The 12481-nt window shown below is 41.2% G+C and overlaps 1 protein-coding gene across 1 annotated transcript in view; it reads right to left on the reverse strand.

The window, feature by feature from the left end:
- UBE2F (ubiquitin conjugating enzyme E2 F (putative)) overlaps window positions 1-12481 on the reverse strand; it is a 44959-nt gene that overhangs the window by 14180 nt on the left and 18298 nt on the right. The window contains exons 5-6 of the mRNA XM_054972157.1: window positions 9320-9387; window positions 2318-2388 (exon numbers count right to left, since the gene is read on the reverse strand). Coding sequence (XP_054828132.1) covers window positions 2318-2388; window positions 9320-9387 — 139 coding nt within the window. The remainder of the gene's footprint in view (window positions 1-2317; window positions 2389-9319; window positions 9388-12481) is intronic.

Consider the following 12481-nt stretch of genomic DNA (forward strand, 5'->3'; position numbering starts at 1 on the left):
TTCCAATGGGAAAACTGGGAAATTTGGAGGAACACTGAAAAAATAGGAGCTTTTTAAATCCATGTTAGATGAAGATGATTCCAATGTATCCTGCAGACATGTGCAACATTTTCAAGACGTTTTTGTTTAAATGGAAATAATTTTGGCAACAATGTGCTATAATGTTTTCAATGTTAGATAGCAGAGATGGGCACAAATCAAGAAAATGCGACAAACCACAATTCGTGGTTCGTCAATTTTCACGAACCAAGAACCATGAAGTTCAACGAACTTGCCCCAGTTTGCGAACCGGTTCATGGGGTTTAAATGGCGGCACGGAAAGGGGCATTTCACCCCTGCTGGCTTGGATCAGCTACTTGGCGGGGTTCTCTCTGCCAAGCAGCTGATCGGGGGGGGGGGGGGTTAAATGTCCCTTTCCCTGCCGCTTCACAGCGGGCTAAGGGAACGGCAGGGCTGCCAGCTTAAGCCTGCAGCCCAAGTGCCAGGTGCTCCATTTGCCCACTGTAGGAGCAGCCAGGGGATCCCCTGGCCACTCTCACAGCAGGCAAAGGGAACGGCAGGGCTGCCAGTTTAAGCCCACAGCCCCGTCACCGCCCGGCGCTCCATTTGCCCACTGCAGGAGCTAAGGAAACGGCAGGGCTTCCACAGCAGGCAAAGGGAATGCCTTCCGCAGCAGGTGAAGGGAACGGCAGGGCTGCCAGCTTAAGCCTGCAGCCCTGCCATCGGAGCACAGAAAGGGCCCAGGGTTTAAATGCCCCTTTCCATGCCATGGCACAGCAACATGGAAGAAGCATTTAAAACCCTGCTGGCTTTGATCAGCTGCCTGGCAGGGATGTCCTTGGCAAGCAGCTGATCCAGGGGTTTAAATGCCCCTTTCCGTGCCACTGCAAAGCAGCAGGGAAAGGGGCATTTCACCTCCGCCGGCTTGGTTTAACACGAACCAAATGAACCAGCAGAGCAGTTCGTGGAAGTATGTGAAAATGGGGCTTCCACGAACTGCAGGGTCACGAACCATGAACCAGCCCAGTTTGTGACGAACTTTAGTTCGTTTTGTGGTTTGTGATCATCTCTATTAGATCGTTTAACTTGCTATCCAAATATTCTGGTAATCCTACCTCTTGTAACTGCATGAGAATGTTTCAGTCCAAATAATACACCTTTTCTCTACTTAAGAATTTTTCTACTATTTATGGTTACCTATGTCTCAGACAGCAAAAATTCAGGATACATGTAATATAGGGTGGTATGCAGTGCAATGGTTTGCAACTCTTTCTCAAGTATTAGATATACTTGCAATTTTGCTTATAGAAAACAAAAAAAGATATTAATAATTTAAAACTCCATAAATAATCCAAATAGTGCAATTTTATAGCTTAAGTTATAAATGACACATTTTATTTAAATTGTTAAATCAGTAAAAGAAGTTTGATAGGAAAATAAGAACCGCATATATTTCATTTTTCTAAAAAATTGTTTTTCAGTAAAACCCAGAAAAAAACTCAAGATTTATTCTGCGGCTTCAAAACTTCTAGAAACTTTACTTCTCTGGTGGCACCCGCACTATAGCTCACTAGGAGTGCCTTCTTTCGATTACATGCTGCTCATAATCTGAGTCCTTCTGCTGATCTCGCCATGGTGATCCACACTATTGTGACCTCCAGACTGGACTACTGTAACACATGGGGCTACGTTTGAAGACATCTTGGAAAGCTTGATTGGTAGAAAATGTGGCAGCAAAACACTTGTCTGTGGTCAGCCGCTTGGAACAAATAAAAGACCATTATGACCTCGGGTCCTCATATTTACGGAACCTCACCTCCCAGTATTTTCTGATGCACTTTCTCCCTGTGGGGTCCTCTCTGAGAACTGCCCGCCAGGCAAAAGGTTGCTGACTTTTTCTGTGGTAGGACCAATCTTTTGAACGGTTTGCCAGAGTGGGTGCTGTGGGTACTTTCACCTTCTGCACTCAGGAAGGCAATGTAAAATTGTTTTATTTCAAAGGGTATTTGGTGAAAACTGTCTGACAGTGCCTATCCTGTTTTCAACCTGCAGATTTACCGTTACACAGTTTTTCATAGAATCAAAAGAGTTGGAAGGGACCTCCAGGGTCATCTAGTCCAACCCTCTGTACAATGCAGGAAATTCACAACTACCTCCCCCCCACACCCTGTGCTTGCAACTTTCTGATACTTTGTCAGCTGTCACGAGTCCAAGGAGATATGGCAGGATTAATTATTTTAAGTAACTAAATCAAAACAACATTTTATGTATTGGCTTTTAACTAGTGCTTTACTTTTGACGCTTTAAATATCATTACCTTAAGCAGATTTCCCCCGTCTCAGTGATGTTTGGATGCCAGATTTTAGTCAAGCATTTTACTTTGGGAGGCTGCCAGAAAACAAGACAGAGATTACAATACCGTACTGTTTAGAAGGCAAATCCAGTGATCCCAGACTTCATTGTGTTCATTTCCTCTTCATCATCTTGTCTTCTGTACAAAATTTTAATTACTCACACTACTATTCTACCGAGAAAGCAGAAAAGGCACCTCAGTCTGCTTCTAACTCCATTTAAAATAGACATAATCTACTCTGTTAATCTAAATCCATTATACACGCTGCCCAGCTAAGGTTTGTAGTACGCAGTATTATAATTTATACCTCACCGTTCCTGTTGGACCACTAGTTTATAAAACATGACCACGAAGCCAAGCAACAAGATAGTACAAAGAAGTACAATACAGAACAATGGTCCTCCAGCAAACACAGACCAATAGAAATGTATTGCCCATTAGAGCAATACATTTCTATTGGTCTGTGTTTGCTGGAGGACCGTTGTTCTGTATTGTACTTCTTTGTACGATCGTGATGTGTTCTTCAAGATAAAGCCTGTTGAAACAGAATAATCTTGTAAGCCTTGGAACAGGGCAGTGTTGGCACCCTCTAGAATAAGATCGCAATCCTGGGAGTAAACCACACTGAGTAACATGAGATTTATTTCTGAGCAGACCTGCTTAGGACGGTCCCCTAATTCTGCAGAACTGTTCCTCAGCACATGGGCAGAAACCAAAGAAGTTCAAGAATGGAATGAGACAGAAGGGGGGGGATTCTGAGAACCAGAATGGGGGAAAGACTGTCAGTACCAATCCACAAAGGAAACATTCTGGGGAGACATGATGCTTCCAAGAGAAGCCAGCTAAATGCTACATTCAAAGGGTAGCAGCAATTAAGGGTTATCAAGCACGAAAGAGACAGTCCGCAAATAGTCGAGCAAGAAACTTTTGCCTCTTGTTGCTGAAGAAAAATCTCAGTATAGCTAAACTATGAAATACTTCCTATTGGGCGAAGTTCTTGATCACGTGTTGGTAATTCAACAGCAAATTTCCTCGGATGAAACCATTATCCGAGTCGATTTCAATCTGGCTTTGGACCTGAATTTGGGAAACAAATAATCTTGTATAGCCGTGGTCTTGGCATTGTAGTTCCTGACGTTTCGCCAGCAGCTGTCAGGAACTACAACGTCAGGAACTACAATGCCAAGACCACGGCTATCCAGCCCGGAAAATCCACAACAACCATCGTTCTCCAGCCGTGAAAGCCTTCGACAATATATCAAATAATCTTGGTTGCCCTATGCCATGTTTTACTTAGGGGGAATGCAATCTTGTTCATTTTCCTGTACTTCTCTGGGGCTTTCAATACCATGGTACCCTCCCTTATGGTATGTCTTTGTAAACTTGTTTATATTTACCCTATGGCATTGTTTATGGAAATGTCTTTGATATACTGTATAGAAATATACTTGATACTGATTGTACTAAGCTCATACTGTGTAATCCGCCTTGAGTCTCAATGAGAAAGGTGTACTATAAAGGACATAAACAAACAAACAAACAAAATTCTAAAGTGCTCAAGATTAGGCTGTCTTTCAAGAGGTTTCAGAAACATGCGATTGGTTGAAAATCCAGCAGCTAAAAATTTAAATGGAATCTGCAGGACAGAACATGAATTGTACCAATACCAGTTAATTTTCACTTAAAACGATTTACCTGTCTGAACCTCTGACCTCCCTCACCAATCAGCATGAGTAACTGCTAATTCTACTAATTTGTGACGGGGCTCACGCCAACCCTCTTCTACAGCAACTTCTCCCCTTTCCACCTTTTGTTGAGATTGACCCTTAAAAATTGCACAGTGTAATTCACGCCAAGCCTGGACTCCTCTAACACAAGCTTCCCCGTAAGATTAACCAGCACGATTTTCCATCAGGCATCTATCTGACCAAGTGGGCTGGGCCTCATAAAAGCTCGCAGTGAAATAAATGTTAGTTTTTAAGGCGCCACTGAACTTTAGTTTTATAGAGCATAAATGCTCCAATATTACTTTATTTGCATCAGCGGGCTTTTTGTTTCTGGGCTGGTGACCTTTAAAGCTCTAAATGATCTGGGGCTAGATCCCATTCAAACCTGCTTGATCTGCCTGGTTGATCTTTGGAGTCCCAGCTATGTCCCTCCTCCTCCCTTTTCTCTGTGATGTGGAGCTTTACATGACGTTGACTGCAGAAATTATTAACTAGATTTTACCTGCTGATTTGTTTCTTATTGGATTTAGATTTTAATAAGTTACCACTTTGGACATACCATAAAGCATTTTAACACCAAGCTATTAGCTCCAGAAAGATGCAGTAGCAAAACTTTGCTTTCCATGATGCAGTACAGCAGATGAGATTTACTTTGACACACTGTTAATGTTTCCACGCATTACTCATACACATAAAAAGGCAAAATTATTCATAGGGTGTAAACTGCCAGGGAAGAAACTTAAAACCATAACGTCACATTTTACAGAGAATGTGTTTTTATAATGGGCTTTCATTTTTGGAGAAAAACGATCTGTCTTTATCAAAAAAAAGATTAACAGAATCTTCTTTACTCCTCACACACACTAATCATACCCCCCCATCAGCGGAACTACTAAGTATTAGGTAGGGTTCAATTAAAATATCTCTACGTTTATTCCATAATAACATTTCCAAGGCTTTTGGACTGATTCTTTAAAAAAAGCAACAAGCTACATCGGTTCTGTGACCTACTTGCCATTTTAATGCCAAGAACAACAGCGACAGGTCAAATTTAAGGGCTAGCTGGTAGAACTAAAGAGGCTGGTCCTAAGGAGTTTTTAAAATGCAGTCTTCTTTGGATGCAGAAAGTCCTAGATTGAAAACCCAGCATCTCTGGTTTTACATTTGTGTTCCTTAAGAACCCTGGGATGAATGCAACCCAGACGAATAAAATGAATAAATAAAGTGTCCAAAATGTTCAGAGAAGCAGGCAGCTTATTTTCAAGTGCTCTAGATGAGGTCAGTCCTATTAGTCACAGGTACTCATTAAAGATTCTGAAATTACTATGGTCAGTAATAAAATGCCAAGATCTTTTAATAATACATTTTGGAAAACGTTATTTAACCTTTTTGCACTTATTTAAAAATCTGCAGACAAGACGGCATCACTGGAAAATCAGGAGCTTGGCCTAAAAATGGCTGCAGAACCAGGTTCAGAAATTGGAACAATGGAACTTACCCCGAAGGTTTCTTCTGTTTGAGGATGAGGACCACATCCTGACGTTTGGGCTTGCCCTCCCAGGATGCCTGGAGGCAGGAAGCAGGTTGAGTTTTCTGCCTCTGAGGGAGAGCCCCTACTTCAGTTCAGAAACTTCCAAAGCTGCCTTAAAATCAACCATGTGTGCCTTTGGGGCACGATTAATGGAGCTCAAGAAAAACACCACTATTAGAACTATGTAACAACTTGGAACTGCTTGTATGATAGGAAAGCAACGGATAATGTTCAGAAGCAGAAAGAAAAAATGAGGAGCTGTACTCTAACGGGCAGATAGGTTTTTCTATTTTGTATGATGTGCAGGGAATCCAATTGCAGCACACCGCAAGACAAAAATCACAGGTGGGTCCAGAAAATCCTCATCTTCAAACAGAAGGATCCTTCACAGTAAGTGGCAGTGTACCCGTTCTGGTTTCAGGAGAGGAGGACGTTCTTGATATAGGGGATGTTACCAAGCCCATGAAACAAATACAGGAGCAACTGTGACGTCTGCCAAGCCAGATACAGATTGATGTGACAGAACAGAGTGGCCCAGAGTTCTAGCAAACGGATGCTCTGAATGGATACTTGTTGACTCCAAAGTCAGTGGAGTCTGGAGACAGAGGGCTCCCCAGATGAGTAAGGCGGCATCCGTTGTAATATGGAAAATATAAGATACTCAGAATAGTGATCGAACAGCCACCACTTCAGATCTTCCTTCAGATCTTTGCTCACCTCTGTCCTGAGATGTTTCTTGAGGGCTGTGGACCAGACATAGGAGTAATCTCCACAGCTTTCACCGTTCCTGCATTCAGCAAGAGAACTGCAGAAGAAGCGCTTTCCCACAGGGCCTACTTCCTGCCTTCAAAACAGCAACGTATCTATAACGGCCCCCAGATGCAGGATTCTCTAACATGGGGATAGAAGGCTCCTCTGATGGCTGATGAGGAATCTGTGCTGTTCTGTGAAGTTCATGATGGTGTGAATATCTTGTAGCACCTTGGATCTACTGGGGGATGCAGTTAACAGGTCACCTGATATATCCACCTCCTTGGTGTGAAGATACGCCACAGCCAATACCATCAGCGTTGTAAATAAGCTCAGAGCTGAGGCTAGGCCAAATGGCATGTTCTGGAATTGAAAATGCTGGTCCCTGATGGTGAAGCAGAATGAGCATCTGTGAGGAAATAACAGAACATGCAGATATGCTTCTGTGTATTCGATGGTGTCATGAGAGCTTCCGCAATAATCTTCAAGCTTTCCATTTTAAATTTTCTGTATCTCATGAACCTGTTGAGGAACTTGAGATTTGTAATATCTCTCCAGTTCGCATTCTTTTGGGGGATCATGAAGAAAACCAAGTAGATGCCAGAAAACCTTTGAAGAAATGGCCCAACTTCTACTGCTTGAATTTCCAAAAAGTGGTGCCACCATCTTTTTTTTTAAAAAAAAGGAGATGTGAAAAAGCTGTCGCTGGAGATTTGCAGGCGAGGCGGCAAGAGAACTGTAGAAGAGGCGTTTCCCACACAGCCTATTTCCTGCTCCAAAAATCCTGGGGGGGGGGGGGTGTCAAATGTTAAGATGTCCTCCTCTCCTCAGACCAGAAGGAGCAGGTGAATCCCTCGTAAGTTAATTGACGAGAAACAGCTTCCATTAAGATATTATTGGAGTTGACAGTGTAGCATTATTGCAAATTATACAAAGATTGTATCGCCCCAAGTAGTGCTACTTCTCTATTTCTGGGCACACTTCAGAGTACTGGTTCTTACTTTTAAGGCCCTGAACAGTGAATAAATGTTCTTTGTGGGAAATTTTATATATATTTTATTATTCATCTATCTCAAAACTGGCCAATATAGGGATGTGGAATTTTTATAAAAGTTTTACATGTTTGGCATAGTACTCTTGGTACTTTGTGGCTTCCCACAAAAGCCAACGTTAAACAGCTTCCTATGTTGAGCAAAGAGAAAACTGCTTGCCTATTGGTCTGTCACAGTGGCTAAAAAGGGATGATTGGTTGCAACCACACAGGTGTAACGAATGTGGGTGTTTCAAAGCTGGAACACATAGAGGGCAATATTGAGCCATGGATACTGCATGTCAATCATGTGAAGTCTATGGAAACTACAATCCCAGTATACATCTTTGATTGCAGCTGAAAAGTGTTCCTTAAAGTGGACTGCTAACCCAATGAATTTTCTTTAGGGAAGGGCAGAAACGGTTCACTACTTGAAAAGTTAACTGCTGTTGCTTTCATTATTTTTGCTACACATTTTATTTGTATTTAAACGGTTTAGGTAACCTAAGAACAAATGTACAAGTAAAGATGCAGTAAAAATGAAATGCTTGATATCCATAATTACACAGATCCAGAGGAGTTAGCCGTGTTAGTCTGTAGTAGCAAAATCAAAAAGAGTCCAGTAGCACCTTTAAGACTAACCAATTTTATTGTAGCATAAGCTTTCGAGAATCACGTTCTCTTCGTCAGGTGCATGGAGGGCAGAAGGAAACTGGTCAAATATAGAGGAGGGGGGGAGGGGAAGAGGAGAGGGGGGATGTTTCAAAGGAGTTGTTTACATCCCCCCTCTCCTCCTCCCCTCCCCCTCCCCTCCCCTATATTTGACCAGTTTCCTTCTGCCCTCCATGCATCTGACGAAGAGAACGTGATTCTCGAAAGCTTATGCTACAATAAAATTGGTTAGTCTTAAAGGTGCTACTGGACTCTTTTTGACATAATTACACACTATCTCAAAACCTGACTTTATTGTTCTTCTAATCACCCTAAATATTTAAACTGAAATGGCTTGGTTATTGTACAAATCTCCCAAGTCAAGATAAATCTATTTTTTTCACCAGAAGAGCTAAGAAAAATAATCTGAAGAGCCATAGAATATTCTGAGCGGGATCCTTTGTCTCTGTTCCACTAACGATGATCGTGACAAGCAGTAAGCTAAGTGGCAGACAACAACAGGACCGCAGATGAATTTATAGAATGTGAACTTTTGGGTACCTCCATAGTAAAAAAACTTCAAATCAGAAGGACACATGTTTAGGTTTTACATAAGAGTAAATCCAAGAAAAGCTGAAATTTGATTTCAGATTTTATTTATAATTCTTTGTCTGAAAGATGGGCAACCTCAAATGAAAAGATATTACTAAGTATTAAATTTTTAATAGTCCAAAACAGACAGAGCAATGCTTCAATCAGCTCAAAGCAGCTGGGCTGTGACAGAGCTAGGTATTTTGACCTTCACATTTCTTGCATAACCAGGAAGCCATGTGCAATATAAGCAGTTTTACTTGACATGTTCTCCTGTTACTTTCCTCCCCAACTTACTATAATTACCCGATCTCGCATAACTACTGTAGATCTGATGAATTAAACAGCTTTCAAAATTAAATTGTGACTATTAAGTAGTTATCTGCCCTTTTGGAACAGAATTTCTGCAAGGAATGTATAACTAAGGACACTCCACCCCAAAGAGATTCCTGCATTGTGCCAGTGACAGCCCGATTACACCTAGATGTCATAAACCTTTCCTTAACTATATGAACACAATATAAAAATTGACTATTTTCCTCTTTGGCCAACCACATTTAAAAGATGAAGAAAATGAATTTAACATGCATAATACAACTACATAATCTATAATCTAATCAAAATTCTGCTATTGAAGCCAGGTAGAGAAGTAAAATCACAAACAAACGTTAACCAACTTTACTTACCACCATATTATAGGCATCTGGGACTTCAATTTCAAACTGAAATTTTCCACTTTGATAATAACCTTCATCTGTTAAGCAAAGATAGATGCTTAAACAAAAATTGACAATTATTATTATTATTATTATTTTACATTTCTAACTTGCCCTTCCCGCCAGCGGGCTCAGGGTGAGGTACAACAGTTATAAAAATATGATACAAATATTTAAACAATTCATAAAACAACAGTTCATCATAAAATCAACAAAGAGATAATAACTGCCCCAAGATGGGGTCAATTCCAGATTCCTGCCCATCAACATACCACAGGAGGGAAGCGGACAGATAATGTACTGAAACCCATACGTGGGTCAGCAAACGTACGGGCACTACATAGCCCCGTGCTGTACCCATATGTTGGGCAGCTGGCTAGTGGACACTGTATAACCCCACACTTAGTGGGAGGCCGGGGGGGGGGCCTCCGTGAGGATCTCATGCTGTCCTCAGCCATACGCCTGGGGGAACATCTCCGTCTTACAGGCCCGCCGAAATGATAGAAGATAATGCAGAGGTGTATTGGGAAGGTAATATACATCCTTTTTCTAAGCAGAAATGGTCAAACTTTTTGCCTACTAGCAGAAGCCAAACACTGGGACATAGGCAAGTTCAGATTCAAAGCAGATGATGTAGCAACAGACCAAATTTAGGACCTGTCACAGCTATGAAGGCAGGGGGTGGGAGGAGGACAGGAGCTTTCACGTCACCATAGGTATTGTCCACCGATTAGTGACATCATTTTTCTGGACACATTTCTAAGGTTCTAAACAGAATGTGATCCAATTTCGCATGTTTATTTTGACTTTTATATACGACAGAAATTAGAAAATATCCTGTGTTAATTTTAAGCCCCAGTTGCATCAAATACGAGAATGGAAATAATTAAGAAAAAAATAATCAACTTGCTTAAAGTATTATATGAAAACAAATTAAAAGTTAGAAGTGGAAATTATTTTTACTTGAATATCTGTAAAAACTCAGATAACACAGTATGTACTTCCCTTTGATTGTTTAAATTTAAGAAAAAGTTTGAAAACGGTGAAAACTGCTGGCACCCAAAGAACTGTGCATAACATCCTGTGGATGTGGTCATCTGCTCATCTATTTCAATGGACTTTAACTCTCTTCCAGAGAGGTCATTGGGGTGATTCAGTTTCACTGTCACTTTTCATAGCATCACTTGCTTTCCATATTAGACTGGCAATTACAAAATCTCTTCCACCATGTCCGAGGAGCAATATAAATAAGATTTTTAGCTCTGGTCTTGATTTGACCTGCGTAGCCAATCCGGTGAATTCATAATTTGATTTTTTATATGGATTATTATGTGCATTCCTGGATTTACCCCCTCAATCCCAGTTGACAAATCAGTAAAAAAATACATGTACTACCTACTTGCAAATTCTGAAAAATATTTACTACTTTGAAACTGCCACACTTGCCTACTGTTCTATTGACAACGGAATTCCTTCATTATTATTGTTTTTATGAACCTTTAGAAATGGAAAATTTTCTGCCTCATACCTCTGCTGCTGATCTGTTTAAATGATCTTTTACTCCTGATATTTACTCCTGATCTTTTACTCCTGAAGGGCAGGGATGGACAGGGTAGGATAATTAGATGATGGAAGAAAAGAGGCTGACTGAAATCAAAAAGGAATATTGGAATGAAGCAATACGTATGTGCGCTGATTCCTGACAGTACTAGTCTGTAAAACCCTGACATAGCTAATGGCTGTAACAGAGAACTTACTTTAAATTGTGAGCAGTGTGTTAGACAGTGATTTAGACACAGTGTTCCCTCTGAGAATACATAAAGATTCTATTCAGTTTTGTTTCAACGTGTGTTATAGTTATAGCAACAAATTGGCATGCATTTTTAGAAAGCATCTTAACTAATGGAAACTTCCTATTTAAATAATCTTTTTTCTTGCCTGTTTAAATCTACCCAACCTGGTAGTGTTCCCCAAATATGGCTACTCCAAAGGTCTAAGAAGACTGTAAGGAGAGGACCCAGGAAACAGGAGATGTGAGATGAAGTATGGCTGAGTTATAAGTCTGGAAATATTTTATCATTTCTTGGCAAACTGCTGTAGCATAGTGGTTAAATGGCTGGGTTGCAAATCAGCATTCTGTTGGTTCAAATCCCACTACTGCCATGAGCGCAGCAGGTGGCCTTAAGTAAGCCAATTCTCTCAGCCCCAGCTCCTCAGCTGGGGATACTAACACCGAATTTGTTCACTGCTCTGAGTGGGACATTAATCTGTCTAGAAGAGTGATATATAAGTGCAGGTATTATTATATCTGCCTTCAACCTATTTCAATCTGGCTTCCGGCCCAGATGATGGGAGACAACATTGGCAACTCTAGTGAAGGGTCTCAGATTACAATTAGATAGAGGAAATGCCTCTCTGTTGATCCTGCTAGATTTGTCTGCAGCATTTGATGATGTCAATCATGCCATCCTATTGTGCTGCCTTAAGCATCAGGTGGGCAGAGGAGGATTAGCATTAAGCTGGTTGCAATCCTTTTCGAGCAAGTTGATACCAAGTACCAAAGGGAGATTTAGGGCCTGTTTCCCTGGATGTTGACATGTTGGGAGCCTCAAGGTTCTGTTCTCTCCCCATATCTTTGTGAGATTGCTTAGTGAGATTGTCCATAACTTTGGAGGTGGGTGCCGTAACTACGGTGATGACACCCAGATATAGTTATCCATATCTAAGCCTCCAGGTTATGCTATCTAGTTCCCTGGGCGGAGCCTGAATGCTGCGACAAAGTAGCTAATGTCAAACAAGCGGAGGCTGAATCCAGACAAGATGGAGGTGTTGGTCAGGAAGGCTAGTATCCTTGAAAGGATTTTGTTGCTAGCTTTAGGCAGGGTGCCTTCAACATTAATGGATTCAGTGAAGAGCCTAGGAGCCCTCTTAGACCCACCACTGGGGCTGCAGAAGCAACTTGGGTGTTGCTTGGAGTGTCTTATTCCAACTACACGCAACTTGAAAAATCTGCCTTTTTCAGATATAGCTGACCTGGCCATTCTTAGACATGCTACTGTAACCTTGAACATTACAGCATAATGTTCTATGTGGAACTGCCCTTGAAGACAACTTGGAGAGCACAGGAGGGGG

The sequence above is a fragment of the Eublepharis macularius genome, chromosome 2 (genome assembly GCF_028583425.1).
Source record: "Eublepharis macularius isolate TG4126 chromosome 2, MPM_Emac_v1.0, whole genome shotgun sequence".
Taxonomy (NCBI): domain Eukaryota; kingdom Metazoa; phylum Chordata; class Lepidosauria; order Squamata; family Eublepharidae; genus Eublepharis; species Eublepharis macularius.